The 17,593-nt window shown below is 35.3% G+C and overlaps 1 protein-coding gene across 1 annotated transcript in view; it reads left to right on the top strand.

Annotated features, from left to right (window-relative positions):
* The window catches only part of LOC310734442 (alpha-actinin-2), a 51,061-nt gene that overhangs the window by 2,237 nt on the left and 31,231 nt on the right, over positions 1–17,593 (top strand). Inside the window, exons 2-7 of the mRNA XM_083556468.1 lie at positions 6,334–6,448; positions 9,259–9,378; positions 11,037–11,123; positions 12,399–12,486; positions 13,687–13,765; positions 14,844–14,925. Coding sequence (XP_083412594.1) covers positions 6,334–6,448; positions 9,259–9,378; positions 11,037–11,123; positions 12,399–12,486; positions 13,687–13,765; positions 14,844–14,925 — 571 coding nt within the window. The remainder of the gene's footprint in view (positions 1–6,333; positions 6,449–9,258; positions 9,379–11,036; positions 11,124–12,398; positions 12,487–13,686; positions 13,766–14,843; positions 14,926–17,593) is intronic.

The following is a 17,593-nucleotide window of genomic DNA, read 5'->3' as shown; positions in this document are numbered from 1 at the left end:
CTGCTAGTTCTCATCGTGGACATGATTACGGTGGTGTTAGAGTCAGAGTTTTTGAAGGTTTACCCTGATTAATATTTGCTCACAATTACATCCTTGCAATCCTAAATGGTCAGCAATATAACTGGAATGTGGTATGCTGAAAACATCATGCAAGTAGTGTGTGTGTTTGTGTGTGTGTGTGTGTGTGTGTGTGTGTGTGTGTGTGTGTGTGTGTGTGTGTGTGTGTGTGTGTGTGTGTGTGTGCGTGTGTGTGTGTGTGGCTATCTAACAATAGAGCGCAGCGGCAAACAGCTTTCCCACTGTGCCATTTTCGCAATGTGCATGCTTGCAAAGACTGTCATTGGTTTAAGGACATCCACCTAATTATAACCTTAAAGCACAGTGGCCTGGGAAACAGTGAGCTTAGGTATGATCACGCTGGCATTTTACATTAGGGGTTTAATAGGCAGAATATGTGCCTTTGTGAGTTGTAGGTGAATAGTTTGCAATAAAATGTAACACCTGTTTGCTGTATGTACCTGCCAAGTAAAGTGACTCCAAAGGACTGTCTGGATTGTGAACTTTCATATCTCTACTGTGAACATAAAAGCATTTTTTATATACGTATTATATACGTATATATACACGTGTGTATATATATATATATATATATATATATATATATATATATATATATATATATATATATATATATATATATATATATATATATATATGGTATCAAAAAGTTTTGAGACCTGCTCTGTTTAAAGGAAAGCACTCTATTTATCTATGTTTTCCCAATATCACCTTGAACATTGTCCCCTTGCACAGCAATACAGTGCTCCCAGCGTTCCTGCCACTTCTGGAACCTTTGAGCTGGATCTTCATCTTAGGGAAATCTGGTGAGTAAGGTCGGTTCGGCAGTAATATCATGTTGTTTCTGACGGTAAACTCACGTGCGAGGAGAGCTCGGTGACAGGGTGTCAGAATTACATATTTGCTCTTTGTTCTAATTTGTGGTCCATGATAAAATAGCAGACGTGGTAGCGCACATGGTCAGAATAGCACCAGTTGCACAACTCTCAATGTACAAAGGACAATGTCTTTTGGCACAGTGACTTATGAAGGTCGGTGCTCCCTGTGACTTTGCATTCAGCCTTGTGCTGCCACCTGTTTGCATGTGTTTATTTTACTGAAGTATGATAGGGATTGAGGAGCTGCACACTCTGTTTGAAGAAGTGGTAGCTCAGTGTTTAAGGTTCTGGGTTACTGATTGGTAGGGGGTTGAAGCATGATTATCACCAAGCTGCCACTGCTTTTGAGCCTCATCGGTGCTGAATAAGGGCTGACCCTGTTCTCTTACCCCAGCTACCTAACATGGGATATGCGAGGAAAGAATTTCACTGTCCTGCAATGTAAACGTGAGAATTAAAAAAAAACGTTTTTTAACCTTTATACATTTAATATGGTGTTTTAAACTTGTTATACTTACATAATTAATTAAATAAAACCCACAGTCAGCTTCTCAGAGTTCATTTCAGTTCAATTCTTTTCTGCATCTCTGTATGCACATAATTAATTTAATGTAATGTATTGTATTGGATGCATTGGTACCATGTACTTCATGTAATGGGTATTTCATTTGAATATAGCATCTCGTCTGACCTTTATTGTCATTTATGGTTATTCAAATCCAACCCAGTGGGTGTTATCTCAAATTGACAAGCACTGTTTCACATGGCATGCAGGCCAGGGCTGCACGCCCAGAACAAATTTCAGCACAAGAATGATTTATTAGAGTAGTGGCTCCTAACACAGCTGACACCAACAGAGCAAATGTTCTTCTGTCCATCTTAACCTTCACCTTCAGTTTTGACTTGTAGTTCAGCATATGCATAATTTGATGCCTACCAAAGGAATGATTTTTATAGTAAGAAATAAAATGCACAAATGTGTTCTGTAATGTACAGTAAATCATAGAAAATTCTGATTTCACATGCTGTAAATCCTTTTCAAAGTAATTGGCGGACACTATTATTAAGTTTAATGGACTGCACTGAATTCAGCACATTAACCCGTTTCTCGTATTCTTCTCTCATCACCATATTGCATGTATGAGCACAAAGCTGTAATTATAATGACAGACCAGAATCTAGCTTAACCCATTTAATCCCAAATTTTTCCCAGAGATGACATATATGAATTTGTGATGTATTTGTAAGTATATTAAACAATCATTGTCAATAATGTAAAAAAAATATTTGAAAAGACCATGAAAAAATGTGTTTTTAACAAATAGGTAAACATTATAAACATTGTGCAGTTTAAAAAATACAAATTTTTTTTTTTTTAATTATGATAAAATAACACATTATAGGAAATTGCTTAGAATTTAATCATTATAAATGACACAAAATACTTAAAATTACAAAATGAAAAAACCTTTCAGAAATAAAATAATAAATTAAAACAATTAAATAAACATGTTGACCACAGCACTGTGGAGAGTCCAGGCATAAATTGGCCACCACCACTTTTTTTATCTTATTGTGCTGTGGTAAAAGGACACCTGAAGATCATGTAGATCTACTCCTCCCATTTGCTGGTTGTAATTGTGGATTATTTGAGGTTGCTGGAGGTAGTCATATGCCTTTCTTTCCTTATTCCATCTCCTAACTGGTAACTCTGTGTAGACATTTTCCACATTGCTTGCAACAGTGACCACACTGTTATCCCTCCACCTCACCAGTAGCTTTTCTCCTTCAGACAGAACTTCTGTGAAGCCTCTCTGTAACTTTTGGAATTCCTTCATTGGTTTAAAGGGCACATCACACAACTGGTTTTGCCACATGGTCCCAGTGCACCCATATCCTCACTTTGTCATCTCATCAATCAGGGATAATGTGGTGAAAAGGTTGAAGGCGTGAAGTTGCATCCTCCTGGAACACCAGCTTGATCAGTCAAACCCAGCACTACACTTGGCCCATGACCTAACCCAGTCTCTGGAAGAAGGGTATGCACTCCAGCATAAGGCTCCATGTGGTAGAGGTAACCCCCTGAGGACGCCAGGCTCCAAACCTTATAGCCGTAGCGGATGGGTTATCCCTTTATGAACTGCTTGTACCCGTGTCACGCATAGTAGGGAATCACACTCTCATCAACTGACAGCCATTTACTGAATGGCAGAATTTTGTATGAGTTATTGAGCTCCTGGAAGATTGGCCTCACCTTAAAGAAGGGGTCATTGTTGCACTTTGTGTTGTCCACAACATGGATGGAAGCCATAATTTCAACAAATCTGTTTCGTCTCATAGCATTGGAGATGCTGCTGTTGTGGACATTCCCATCTAGTGACCAGAGCAAATGCCGTCGTAGAACAGTACAATATCCAGAGGTGGCACACTGTAGAATACAAGTAGTTCAGCCATGCTTAAATTAAGAGGTGTGTATTTGTTCTATACTGAGTAGAGATTTGACATTTCTATGGTAAGATCTCTCAGAGATGGGAGGTACAATGCTACAAACACATCCAATGGATTTGGATTTGTTGCTTTTAGACATTGTTCTGCTGTTGGTTCATACACAATGTAGTCAGGCAAATTGCTTTTTGCAGTTTTTTTAGACTTTCTGAAAGACCTACTCTTGTTGTTCCTTTTAATCAGCTGAGCGGGGGTGCTTTCTGCCAAGGGCACTGGTATGGTGGTAGTAGTAGCATCTGAAGAAGGCAATACAGATGATAAAGCAGCTTCAAGTTGTTTTGTATGATTTCTGGTTCGGATTTTGAGGTTTGGTTGGTCACTGCAGGCAGGTTCAGGGATGTTTTCTGCAAAAGGCCTGTAGGGTGGCAGAAGTAGCATCTGAAGAGGGCAATAAAGATGATGAAGCAGCTTCAAGTTTTTTTGAGAAACTTCTTGTTTGAATTGTGAGTTTTGGTTGGTCCTCGCATTTAGGTTTAATTTCCTCAATATTATCATATCCAAACAGTTCTGCAGTAGAATTCAAAATTCTTGATGATATGTGAGCTGAGTCACCAGTTAAATCCATGTCAGATACATCGCTATCACAGTCGCTTTCTATTGCATCTTTCTCTATCCTAGGGACCACTGTTATTTTACAAATTGCAGGCTCTGGATCATCAGTGTCAAGTAAATCCAAAACTTGACTTAAAGTCAGTCTGAAAGAGAGTTCATAAAAATAACACAGAATTACATATGGGGAACATAGACTCCCTGTGTTATACCACTGGTCACTATTGTAACTGTCTTTATTTATCTGCAGTTTGACACCAGAATAAAGCATGTATTAATTTAATTTCAATGTGTATGTATAGATAACCCTTTCATGATGATATCTGAAAAAAAAAAAAAAAAAAAAGCTATTCAAAAAGGAACTTAGTATTTTTACCTGTCCTTTCTGAGCTTTGACGTCATCCTTCCGTTCAGATGGCAGCACCAGGAAATAAATGTGTGTGGTCACATGACCAAACTAACCATTCATGTTAGACCTGCCAATAACTCATAAAGACATCTTACATTTTCATTATATATGAACATATGCTCATAATATGAGTTACTTTTTTAATTTTACACAAAAACATGCAAGGAAAAATTGTGGTCACAATTGTGACCAGTGGGATTAAATGGGTTAAAGTGAGATGTCCATGAAATAGAACATCTCAATATACAATGAAGACAGTATTCAACCTGGAGATCTTCAGACATTATAGCGATTTCTACTGTCTCTTTTAGTATCGCTAAAGTCAGCCTTTTTCACAGACATCTCTAATTTCTCCAATCCTCTAATTCTCCAATCTATCTATCGATCTATTATATAAGGGCTGTAAAAATAAATTAGTTAATAAAGCATCAACAGAAATTTCTTTTAACTGCACAAATGTTATCAATGCTTTTGATCAATGATTAATGCAGCATGTTTTCTGTTTGACCATTATTATTAAAAATATAAATAAATATTTTAAGCGAAATGAAAACCTTCAACACAACACAACACAACACAACACAACCCACATTTATTTATGACGTCCTTTCTTTACTCAAATATAAAAAGAAATGAATCTCTTAACATTGAAGTCTCGAATCAAGCACCAAAATCTGCCATGATGCCCACACAAAAGTTAATTTTGGTGTCTTGATGATCTACATAATTTACCACAGTTACTTTCAAACATTTACAAGAATATTTTGTCTTCCTGCTTTATATTGATTTTGGTTTCTCTAATAATAAATATACATTTGCAGTATTAAAAAAAGAATAAACCATCCTCTGATGTCTAATTTTATAGCTGAGCCCATACCAGATGGTTTTCGAAGTGCACAGGACAGACTCCATGATGGCTGAGTAGAACTGTTTGAGCAGCTCCTTGACCAAATGACCACAGATCTTTGGGATGGGGATGATGGTGGAACGTTTAAAGCAGGGAGACACTTAAAACAGTTACAGTGATATGTTAAAGATCTGTGGAAAGATGGACGCCAGCTGGCCTGCACAGGTTCTTAGACAGGCTGTTGAAAGTCTGGTCCTGCTGCTCTCCTTCTTTTTTACAGGAGGGGGCTGCTGTAGGTGTCGAGTGGTGAGATGGTCAGGACGGGTGTGAGCCCAGGAGTTTTTATATATATATATATATATATATATATATATATATATATATATATATATATATATATATATATATATATATATATATATATTGTTTTTTATTATTATTTTTTTTCTATTTTTTTCATTTTTTTTTTTCATTCTTACCAATGGGAGAAGCCGAAAGAAGGAGAAGAGGAAGAAAAAGAAGAAGAAGAAGAAGAAGAAGAAGAAGAAGAAGAAGAAGAAGAAGAAGAAGAAGAAGAAGAAGAAGACATATTATAAAATAATATAATATTATTATATTAATTATTAACTTCTTGTTGCCTTCTGTTGCCTATGTCTGTGGTGCGTGAGAGTCAGGAAATGAAACACCAATGGTAGGTTTAATAAGCAGCGCAATGACAAGAAATAGGTTGATGGGCTGAAAATGGCATGCAATGAGAAGAATCCATGTCACCAAATGGATTAAATGAGTCTGGTTTGAAAATGTAAGAAGTAGAAAGTACAGATATTTGTGTAAAAATTTAATGAGTGAAAGTAAAAAGTTATATAGTAAAAATACTATAAAAAATAAATAGTAAAGTACTAAAACCTGAAAAATCTACTTAAGTACAGTAACAATTTGTACTTCATAACTTCCTATCTTTATCTGTTTAAATGCATGACATCTGTTCATTCCAAAGCCTCTTTCTATCCCTTTCTTGACTTTTTTTCCTTTCTCTTTTAATGTCTTACTTTCTCTGTGTGTTCCAGACATTCACAGCATGGTGCAATTCACACTTGCGTAAGGCTGGGACTCAGATCGATAACATAGAGGAGGATTTTCGTAATGGGCTCAAGTTGATGCTCCTTCTAGAAGTCATCTCAGGTACATTTTCACTCTTCATATTAATTATGATAAATTCATAGCCATAAATTCAAATGATAAGTCCAATTCAAGAACAACAATTGTCACAGCAACAAAAAGTGATAATGATAACAACAAAAATAATGATGATGATGATGATGATGATGATAATGATAATATTGATGATAATTATGACAATTAATTAAATCTATCTATTTACAAGCCCAGAAATAAACAAAAATATTGCACATAGTAATAGCTATGTATATAACGCTACACTTACTGTTAAGTAAAAAACCCTCTACTGAAATCACTTTGCCTTCCTTTTTGTATTCAAATTACTGTATAATTAATGACAATTATTATTATTATTATTATTATTATTATTATTATTATTATTATTATTACAATTTATTAAGTTGAAATTAAACTCTTTACACATTTACTTTAGTTTCACAATTTTTTGCATTTGGTTTGTCCCCTTTGTTGCTTTAATCACACTCGAGCTGCACAGACTTCTTTTTACTTAAGTGAAAGTAAAGAAGTCTTGGCTCTCACATGTACTCAAGTAAAAAGTAGTTATTACTTCTACCTGTTTTAGCTGTTAACTGGACCTCACATCATATTAATAGATAGATAGATAGATAGATAGATAGATAGATAGATAGATAGATAGATAGATAGATAGATAGATAGATAGATAGATAGATAGATAGATAGATAGATAGATAGATAGATAGATAGATAGATAGATAGATAGATAGATAGATAGAACTTTATTGTCATTGCATTGTACAGGTACACAGCAACGAAATGCAGTTTGGCATCTACCAGAAGTGCAAAAAGTAGCAATCGTGCAAATAGTGCAGATAAATATCTAGCATATTTACAGCATGTGATATATATGTAAGCATATGTACAGTAATTAAATATAAAGGCTGTAACAGTGCAGAGATTTGGACATCATTTAGAGCCTTTGCTATGTTTCCACACGGAGAGTTAATGAGGTGATACCGGAGAAAGTGCACCTCTTTAAGTCAAGTCAAGTAGCTTTTATATATATATAATCATAGACATTTTTCAGATTTGAATGATGTATTGTTTTTATCTGTACGATCAATAAAGACAGTCATTTAAGTTCGTGTCGCCATTATAAAGGAAAAACCCACAAAACGCCACCTAGAGGGTAAATTGTGTAAAACATGGCGGATTTGGTGTTTGATTTGAGACTTGGCGCAGAAATAAAACAAAAGTTTACTGATTAAAAATATTTTTATCTGGAGTTTATTTATTTATTGTATATCTAAGTAAAGAAGCGACGTCGTGAATAAGTGTATGTTTTGCTGGAGGTTTTAATTTCACCTCTTTTATATTTAGTTATTTATTTATGTATTTACATTTTTTTATAAACATTGTAAAAACAGAAATGCGCACTGAATTGATAGCGTGTTAATAACATTTAGTGCTGTTTACAATAATTTTAATTTTGACAGCTCAATAAATATATATATATAAATACAAAACGAATAAAAAATATTGTTACCTAATGAATGTATCCAGGCTGAAGATCCACATATAGAACACAAGCAGAGAAAAGATGATGATGATGAATGTGTCTGTTCTCAGTCATGTTTACATCACTGACTCCCTCTGTCTCATCCACGTTCACCCCAAACTTCTTACTGCCTTCTGCCTGCTGATTCTTATCTCCGTAAAGAGTGAGAGTCAGGACTTTATACACCAGCGGATTGAAAAAGACGCGCAGTAACAGGAAATCGGTTGTTCGGCTGAAATCAGCGCGCAGTGAAAGGAAAAATTTGATATTTCACCAAATCAGTGGATTAAAAGTAAAGTAACGAGACTGTTTTGAAAATGTAAGAAGTAAAAAGTACAGATATTTGTGTAAAAATGTAATGAGTAAAAGTTGTCTGAAAAATAAATAGTGGAGTAAAGTACTGATACCAGAAAAATCTACTTAAGTACAGTAACTAAGTATTTGTACTCTGTTACTTCCCTCCTCTGCAAAGCAGACAAGATCATAACGATCACACATTTAAAAAGGTCCATAGTGCAGACATTTTTTTTAAATGATGCCAGAATTATGCCTAAATTCACAAGACTATATCTACCATCAGCCACTGAAACTCATTAACTAGTAATTAGTTCTTGTGTATGCCATCACCTCTCACAGCAATCTTTGTCTCAAGATTTTCTTGTATCATGATTATGCTCATTTCAAGTTAATGCTCTAGTAAACCTATTTGTTCATCTACTTAGTGTTTTTTGTACTTGTGGTTTGTTCTAATGTTAGTTAAATGTTCTGTTTGCACTTTAATGTAATATCTGCATTTGCATTTGCTTATACTTGCTTTACATACAAAATGAAAAGAATCCTTAGTTTACAATGTGACCTTAGACTTTTAGTCCCCACTGTATAAACACCAGACAGTGCATTATATGGCAAAAAATATGTCACAATGCTAACAATATCTTTTGAATGTGTTTAGTATGGGTTTTCTGTTTTCTCAACAAATGCCTAACAGGCAAGAGGCATATATAAAATAATACAATGAAATAAAAACTGTGGAAACCTATAAATAAATATACCAGAAGACAGAGATTAAATAGATAAAATGTACATTTAGGGAAAAGAAAGTAAATTTGATTAGTTTGCCCCTTAGGTTTGCATGAAACTGGTATTGACCTTTATACTGGGCTGAATTAGGCTTTGACATGCTGTGTCAGAGGAAGTGATTACATGTTACAGTAATTTTGGATGTGAAGTCATTAATTCAGGATCTGACTGTGAAGGTTTCTATATTCGTCCTTAGGTGAACGGCTGCCTAAACCTGACAGAGGAAAAATGCGATTTCACAAAATAGCCAATGTGAACAAAGCCCTGGAGTACATAACCAGTAAAGGGGTCAAGCTGGTGTCCATCGGAGCAGAAGGTAACACACCAGTGTTTTTTGTTGTTTTTTCACACCCGATGCAAGTCAAATATATTGTCAAAGGCAAAGTATTATCTTCCCAGAGTCTCTAAATTAACTAAGAATAGCTGTTAATTAAGTGAGTTGGCTGAAATTATAGTTTTATTTTCAGTCGGTGGCTTAGAAGTCAAATATTGTACAGTAAATAATTATTTGATCCCCTGCTGATTTTGTGAGTTTACCTGCTTACAAAGAAATTAACAGACTAGAATCTTCATGGTAGGTTTATTTTAACAGAGAGAAACAGAATATAGAAATAAAATCCATAAAAAAAATAATAATAGAAACTCACTCATCTCTCATAACTCATCTTCTCCCGCTTAGCCGGTAATTCGGGTCGCTAGGGCAGCAGTCTAAGCAGATTCCCCAGACACTTCTCCGTGTCCAGGGATCGGGCTGTCAAGGCCCCCACCTTCGACTGCTGCTCAATCCTCTCAGCACCGGTCCCTTACGGTCCCTCCTGGAGGTGGTGAGCCCACAGGAAGATAATAGAAAGGTTATAAATTAATTTGTATTTGATTAGACTCTCACACACCCAAATTAGTCCTGTCCTTAAATCAACTCATTATGTCAAGTCAAGTCAAGTCAAGTCAAGTTTATTTGTATAGCGCTTTTCACAACAGACATTGTCTCAAAGCAGCTTTACAGAAAACAACAGTGAAGGTGAATGGTGTGCGTTTGTCCCTGATGAGCAAGCCGTGGCGACAGTGGCAAGGAAAAACTCCCTTAGATGATATGAGGAAGAAACCTTGAGAGGAACCAGACTCAAAGGGGAACCCATCCTCATATGGGTGACATCAAGAGTTTGGTCATAAATCTTTCAACAATACAGAACAATTTGTGATCATCATAGATCCAGCATCAGCTTCTCCATGCCAGGGCCTTTAAACACTCGGCATCTACTTCTCCATGATCATCCATAGGTCCATAATCTTCACGAGGTGGGACGTGACTGGAGCTGGCCAAACCTCAGGATGCCTCGGGATGGGGAGAGAAAGAGAAGCAGTGGAGAGGAATTAGCGTAGCTGCTGTTCATGATATTAACAGCACAAGTTGATAATGTGCATGTAATCATATATTATCATATATTATGTCTATAAATGACACCAGTCACAGAATCACCCTCTTCCATTCAATCTCTCTACCACTATGGGCAAGACCAAAGAGCTGCCAAAGGATGTCAGGGACAAGATTGTAGAGCTGCACAAGGCTGGAAAGGGTTACAAGACCATCAGATTGTTGCTTTGGCTGTATGTTTTCGATCAGGCCAAGTCAAGTTAATGCTAAAGAGCTCAATTTTGGACTCATCTGACCACATCACATTCTCCAAAGCCTTCTCTAACCCTCACCCTAACCCAGAGGGACCTGTTCATGCGCATTCTTGAGCAGAGGGACATTGGTGTATTACCATTGGTTTCCTTGGTGACTGTGGTCTCAGCTCCCTTGAGATTTCTTAGTAAGGGGTAAACTCACAAAATCTGCAGAGCATCAAATAATTACATCTCAACATGTCATTGAAAAGACTGCAGTGTCTGTGAATTATTATTAGGCTTAAATATAAAAAGTATGGCATGTGGGAGGATGACATAACATCAATGTGTTATGTGACATGACATTAGAGATTGTTGATGGCAATGTAAAGATGACTTTGGGAATGATCTGGACCATCATACTTCGCTTCGCCATCCAGGACATCTCAGTGGAAGGTAAGAAATAAAAATGCAAATCACATTATGCACTGACATGAATAATAAGTTTAGCAGCTCATTAATTTAACAGTTAATTAGCAACTCATTTAACATATCCAGCATACACAATATTTGTGGTTCACATGAAGCAGTTAGTATGACTCAGAGGCAAAGTTTTGGATATTAAACGCCTTTTAAAAGCATTCAATTTTATTTCTTTTTTTTCTGAGAAAATGCTTTTGCTATTTTAAAAATTTGCTTTATTAGTTAAGAGGGTTTTAGTTATAGGAAGGAAAAAAACAGAAAATTTTATCCCTGAATGTTCTGCAAATGGAAAATGTTTTTATAAATTGTATTTATAAAAATGTAGTTTTTTTCTCTTTTCATTCTCTCTATTTAATGCTAAATAATGGCATCTTGACAATATGGATGTTAGGCTATAAACACACAAGATGTCTTTTTTCCACTCTGCACTTTCCACTTGGTGTATTAAACTGGAAAGATGGCCTGGCCTTCTGTGCCCTTATACACAGACACAGACACAGACCTGATTTTAATGATAAAACCATACACTTATAAATATGAGATACAGAAAATAGCAGGGTTTTTAAACTAGTAATCACAAACAAAACGCACAATATTCACCTCTGGTTCATTTTCTCATTGATACAGCTGAGCAATGTACATTAATACAATGTAAAGCCTCTAAGAACTCACAGGTCTATGGAGAGGTGCTCACTTATACAGGAAAGAGTTACTCAGTAAATAAGACATCAGACCTCTGTTAAGACTACAAATCCCAATTTTAAGATGTCCCTGTTGGGCCCTTGGCAAAGGCCCTCAACTGCTCATCATATAAACATGGATTTTTAAATTCACCTAATTAGATACACGAGGATTCTTCCAGCTCTTCATTGTTAGTATAACTTTCTTTTCCAGCCATTTGTTGCCTCTGTCCCAACTTTTTTAAAACATGTTGCTGCCATCAATTTCAAATATACCATATGCACATTTCTTCAATTTAAACACTTGATATGTTTACTATGTTGCATTGTTTTGTTTTTATTTACATTTTAAACAGCGTCCCAATTTTCTTTTTTTGGAATTGGGGTTGTACAGTATAAATCAGAAAATTTGTCACTTTGAATAAAATGTGTAATATAAATAATGTTCCATTTGGATTTTAGTCACTTTTGTTACTTATACAATATGTTGCTGAGATAAAATTGAATGTACTTTTTTTTTTTTGCACGTATTATTCGATCTATTGATTATTAGTGGGATTTTTTTCAGAAACCTCAGCTAAAGAGGGTCTTTTGCTATGGTGCCAGAGGAAAACAGCTCCCTACAGGAACGTCAATGTCCAAAACTTCCATTGCAGGTGAGAAATTTGGAGCGATTTTGTGTACTCCGTTAGACTACATAAATGTTTCAGATTTACAAATGTACATTCTGAGCTTGAATGCACAACCTCAGAATTCTCAGCACCCTGTCAATTAATTATTAATAAATATTAATATCAAATATTAATCCTAAATGGAAAAAGCTACATTCACAAATCTCAGCTTGTCAGGAAGCTGGTGTCAGCCTACAGGGTCGCTGGAGCAGAGAGGATAAAGTGCCTTGCCCAAGGGCTCAACAGTGGCAGCTTGGCAGTGCTGGAGCTTAAACCCCTGACCTTAAGATCAGCAACCCAGCACCTTAATCTTTAAACCTCCACTGCCCCCAAAAGTGAATCATTCTAATTATTAACAATTATAATTATATAAAAAAAATTATTGTTGAAAAATTAATATAATTATTAAAATAAATTCTAATAATATTTGTAAATGGAATCAGAAAAATCTAAGCTATATTTATGTGTCTAGAAATTGTCTTAATTATCTTATATATTGTTTATTGGTAAACCCTCATTTCAACACAAAAATGATCATCGCTACTGGGGTGCATTGTAACAGTATCTTACCCTAATATAACTATACTATATTCATTTTAAAAAGTAGCGAAGTTCATCCAATATTTGTTCAATCAGATTTACCAGTTGATTTGCACTTTCCTGTTTGACTGCATAGTATGTTCAATAGAATGTAGAATAAAAAAGAATTTTATTTCCAATTTAATAGTTTTAAAGTTAACCCACTGAATTTAAATGAACAGTCTAATTGAATTGTTATCATTTAAAAGTTTAATAATGACTATAATAGTTTTGACAATACTGCACTGATTTGCATGATTATAACAAAATAATGGACTGGCTATGTTTCACCTGAAGAACCTTGTACTACTTATACCATATGCAAGGGAATAAATCTTTGGCATGTTCAATCAGGTGTATGTGCAAATTAAGGAAATTAAGTTTTTTTTCTGAGAAAAAAGGTTTCCCTATTTAAAGTAAAAGTGGTTAAGACATTTTGAAATAGGTGCAAATAGGTGTACAGTGAATTTTAAACCTTAACAACCCTGCACTTTTCTTTCACTTCATTTAATGCTATGTAATGGTGTTTTGACCATATTAACATCATGCTATATAGACACAAAATTTTTTTCCCCTCTCTGCACTTTCCACTGCTGCTTTGTTAAGCTGGAAGGACGGACTGGCCTTCTGTGCCCTTATACACAGACACAGACCTGATCTGATTGACTACTCCAAACTCAACAAGGTCTGCTTGCTATTCTATGAGGCTTTCTGATCAATTGTGTGTGTGTGTGTGTGTGTGTGTGTGTGTGTGTGTGTGTGTGTGTGTGTGTGTGTGTGTGTGTGTGTGTGTGTTAGAAACATGGCTAATGATTTCTAGGAATTTGTCACCATGTCTAAGAATTTCTTTTTTGACTCATTTCCTTCCTATGTGTGTAATTCCAAATACTAACTATGCTTTTTTTCAAAGTTTAACTAAACATTTTTTTGTAAGTTGTCATTGAAGGTGAAGGTATGGAGGCTTGTTTACGCCACATAAAAAGACAAAACAAGTTCGTTTAATTGTGACTTTATTTCTCGCAATTCTGCCTTTTTTCTTACAAGTCCGACTATTTTCTCACGATTCTGAATTTATTTCTTTATTTGATTTAAAGTCGAAATTAGATTTTTTTATTTGACTTTAATTCTGATTTTTATATATATATATATATATATATATATATATATATATATATATATATATATATATATATATATATATATATATATATATATATATATATATATAAATCAGGCAGCATCACCCCCTCTGTAGTGCCAGAAAGCTTTACACATTGAAAATAAAATGGGCTACAATCTATAGATCAATATGTGAAACAATGGATAAAATGTAATTGGACTATTATAGGCGTAGTTTCACAAACTATGAGATTTTGCTGTTACTGGAAGGATTGCATGGAATCAAACTAAGCCTCCAATCCCTGGAGAGAAATCGAAGAAAACGAAGTCAGAATTGGCAAAAATAAAGTCGAAATTACAAGAAATAAAAGAAGAATCACAAAAAATAAAGCCTGATTTGCAAGAAATAAAGGTGAAATTATGAAATTCTTCCTTTAACGTTGTGGAAACTGACTTTTATATTAGAGAGTAGTTTGCTCCCCTCACTAACACATTTTCATGCATATGTTTTATTTGCAAGGCAATAGTGTGCACCCAATGGTCCCTCTAACACAGTTTCTGGTCAATACAAGACAGGTGTTTTGGCAGGTGCTCTTAATAATTCTAAAAACACCCGAGTGCATCTTTTATTAATGTATGCGCAGGATGATCATCTCGGCAACCTGAACCTGGCTCTGGAAATCGCAGAAAAACACCTGGACATCCCCAAAATGCTGGATCCAGAAGGTACTTCTGTACATGATACACAGTACAAATTCACAGAAATTCAGATATTTGGAAGTCACTCTGGACAAGGGCATCTACCATATGCTGTAAATGATAATGTTTTACTTGGCTAGAAATAAAAAAAAAAATATTTATACATATATAAAATGTAGAAAAGGTACACGGCAAAAATGTACGAACTGTGGTATAAAGTGCAATGATGTTTAACACTGATCTGAGAAAGTGAAAACGTTAATAGTATAATAGACATTGTTTAATACAGGATAGGCCACATGTATTAACATGAATGTTGGCTGTGTGGGTGTTGTGCTAAAATATATCTAATGTTAGTACAGTATGTACTGTATATGGATATGAATTCAGTGGTGCTTGAACAACTGAGCAAAAAAAATACTTTACATTTTTTTATTGAGGAAAAGGATCAAATATTGCATGTGTTAGTGCAAAATGTAAGTGAACCTTGAGTATTAGCAGTTATTTTGAAGGTGGAATTAGGGTTAAGTTTCAATCATTTAGATTAGCCATGGTTTCCATGGTTACCCATGAAATGATAACGATAACATTAACTACATAAACATGTAAATTACTCACCACGCTGGGAATATAGTTTGAAATTATCATTTCAAACTTCTATCTTTATAGAAGTTCAGTGAAGTTTTAACATGAGAACAACATGCATTTCTTTTTTTATCTACAAACTATTTTCTAAACTATCGCATGTGCCCCAGAATCAGCGTCCTTAAAGGGACACCACCGAACTAATATATATATATATATTATACAGTGAGGAAAATAAGTATTTGAACACCCTGCTATTTTGCAAGTTCTCCCACTTAGAAATCATGGAATGGTCTGAAATTGTCATCGTAGGTGCATGTCCACTGTGAGAGACATGATCTAAAAAAAAAATAAATCCGGAAATCACAATGTATGTTTTTTTAACGATTTATTTGTATGATACAGCTGCAAATAAGTATTTGAACACCTGAGAAAGTCAATGTTAATATTTGGTACAGTACCCTTTGTTTGCAATTACAGAGGTCAAATGTTTCCTGTAGTTTTTCACCAGGTTTGCACACACTGGAGGAGGGATTTTGGCCCACTCATCCACACAGATCTTTTCTAGATCAGTCAGGTTTCTGGCCTGTCGCTGAGAAACACGGAGTTTGAGCTCCCTCCAAAGATTCTCTATTGGGTTTAGGTCTGGAGACTGGCTAGGCCACACCAGAACCTTGATATGCTTCTTACATAGCCACTCCTTGGTTATCCTGGCTGTGTGCTTCGGGTCATTGTCATGTTGGAAGACCCAGCCTCGACCCATCTTCAATGCTCTAACTGAGGGAAGGAGGTTGTTCCCCGAAATCTCGCAATACATGGCCCCGGTCATCCTCTCCTTAATACAGTGCAGTCGCCCTGTCCCATGTGCAGAAAAACACCCCCAAAGCATGATGCTACCACCCCCATGCTTCACAGTAGGGATGGTGTTCTTGGGATGGTACTCATCACACACGTTTAGTGGAATTATAACCCAAAAGTTCTATTTTGGTCTCATCTGACCACATGACTTTCTCCCATGACTCCTTTGGATCATCCAAATGGTCATTGGCAAACTTAAGACATGCCTGGACATGTGCTGGTTTAAGCAGGGAAACCTTCCGTGCCATGCATGATTTCAAACTATGACGTCTCAGTGTATTACCAACAGTAACCTTGGAAACGGTGGTCCCAGCTCTTTTCAGGTCATTGACCAGCTCCTCCCGTGTAGTTCTGGGCTGATTTCTCACCTTCCTTAGGATCATTGAGACCCAACGAGGTGGTTGTGTTTTAAATGGTGTTTTAAATTACGTAAATTATCAGGACACCAAACAGAATCTTTGCTATGTTTCCAGACGGATGGATAATGAGCTGATACCGGAGAAACTGTACTTTTTATAACTTACATACAGATAACATAATCAGAGAATATTTGTATTCGGTGTGAATTGGTTTATTTAAAAGATTTTTCAAGCTTCCTCTACATATATTTATTATGTCGGTGAGGAAAATAATTATTGAGATTCAGGTTGTTTAATTTGTGTTGTGTCTGTTTACTTTACAAAAGCACAAGGTTTTAATGTTATTATGAGTGTGTACTAATAAAATTGGACCCTTTACATATTCAAATAAAAAAAAAAAAGACAGCAATTTATGTTAGTTTCGGCGTTATGAGAAAAAAATGGCACAAAACCGCCGGTGCGTTTGTCAACACCAAAGGGGTTAACTGTGTGCATCATGGTGGATTTCGGTGCTGATTTGAGACTTGGTGCATCAGTAAAACAATTTTTACTAATTAAAAAAGAATTTTTCGGTGGAGCTTATTTTTTAATTTTTTTATATCTGAGCAAAGAAAATACATCATGAATAAACGTGTGTTGCGCTAAAGGTTTTAATTTCGCTTCTTTTATTTATTTATTTATTTATTTATTTATTTATTTATTTATTTATATTTTAAATTAAAATGGTAAAACAGAAATGCGTGCTGCATTAATGGCACGTTTATTTAACTACTGCCTTTAAAATCAATTTGCATTTTGACAGCCTTAAATCATATATTAATACAAAACCAATAAAAAAGTTCTACCTAATAAATGTATACAGGCTGAACATCCACCATATTGAACACAAGCAG

Source organism: Silurus aristotelis (genome assembly GCF_946808225.1).
Source record: "Silurus aristotelis genome assembly, chromosome: 12".
NCBI lineage: Eukaryota > Metazoa > Chordata > Actinopteri > Siluriformes > Siluridae > Silurus > Silurus aristotelis.
This window is presented reverse-complemented; position numbering and strand designations above follow the sequence as displayed.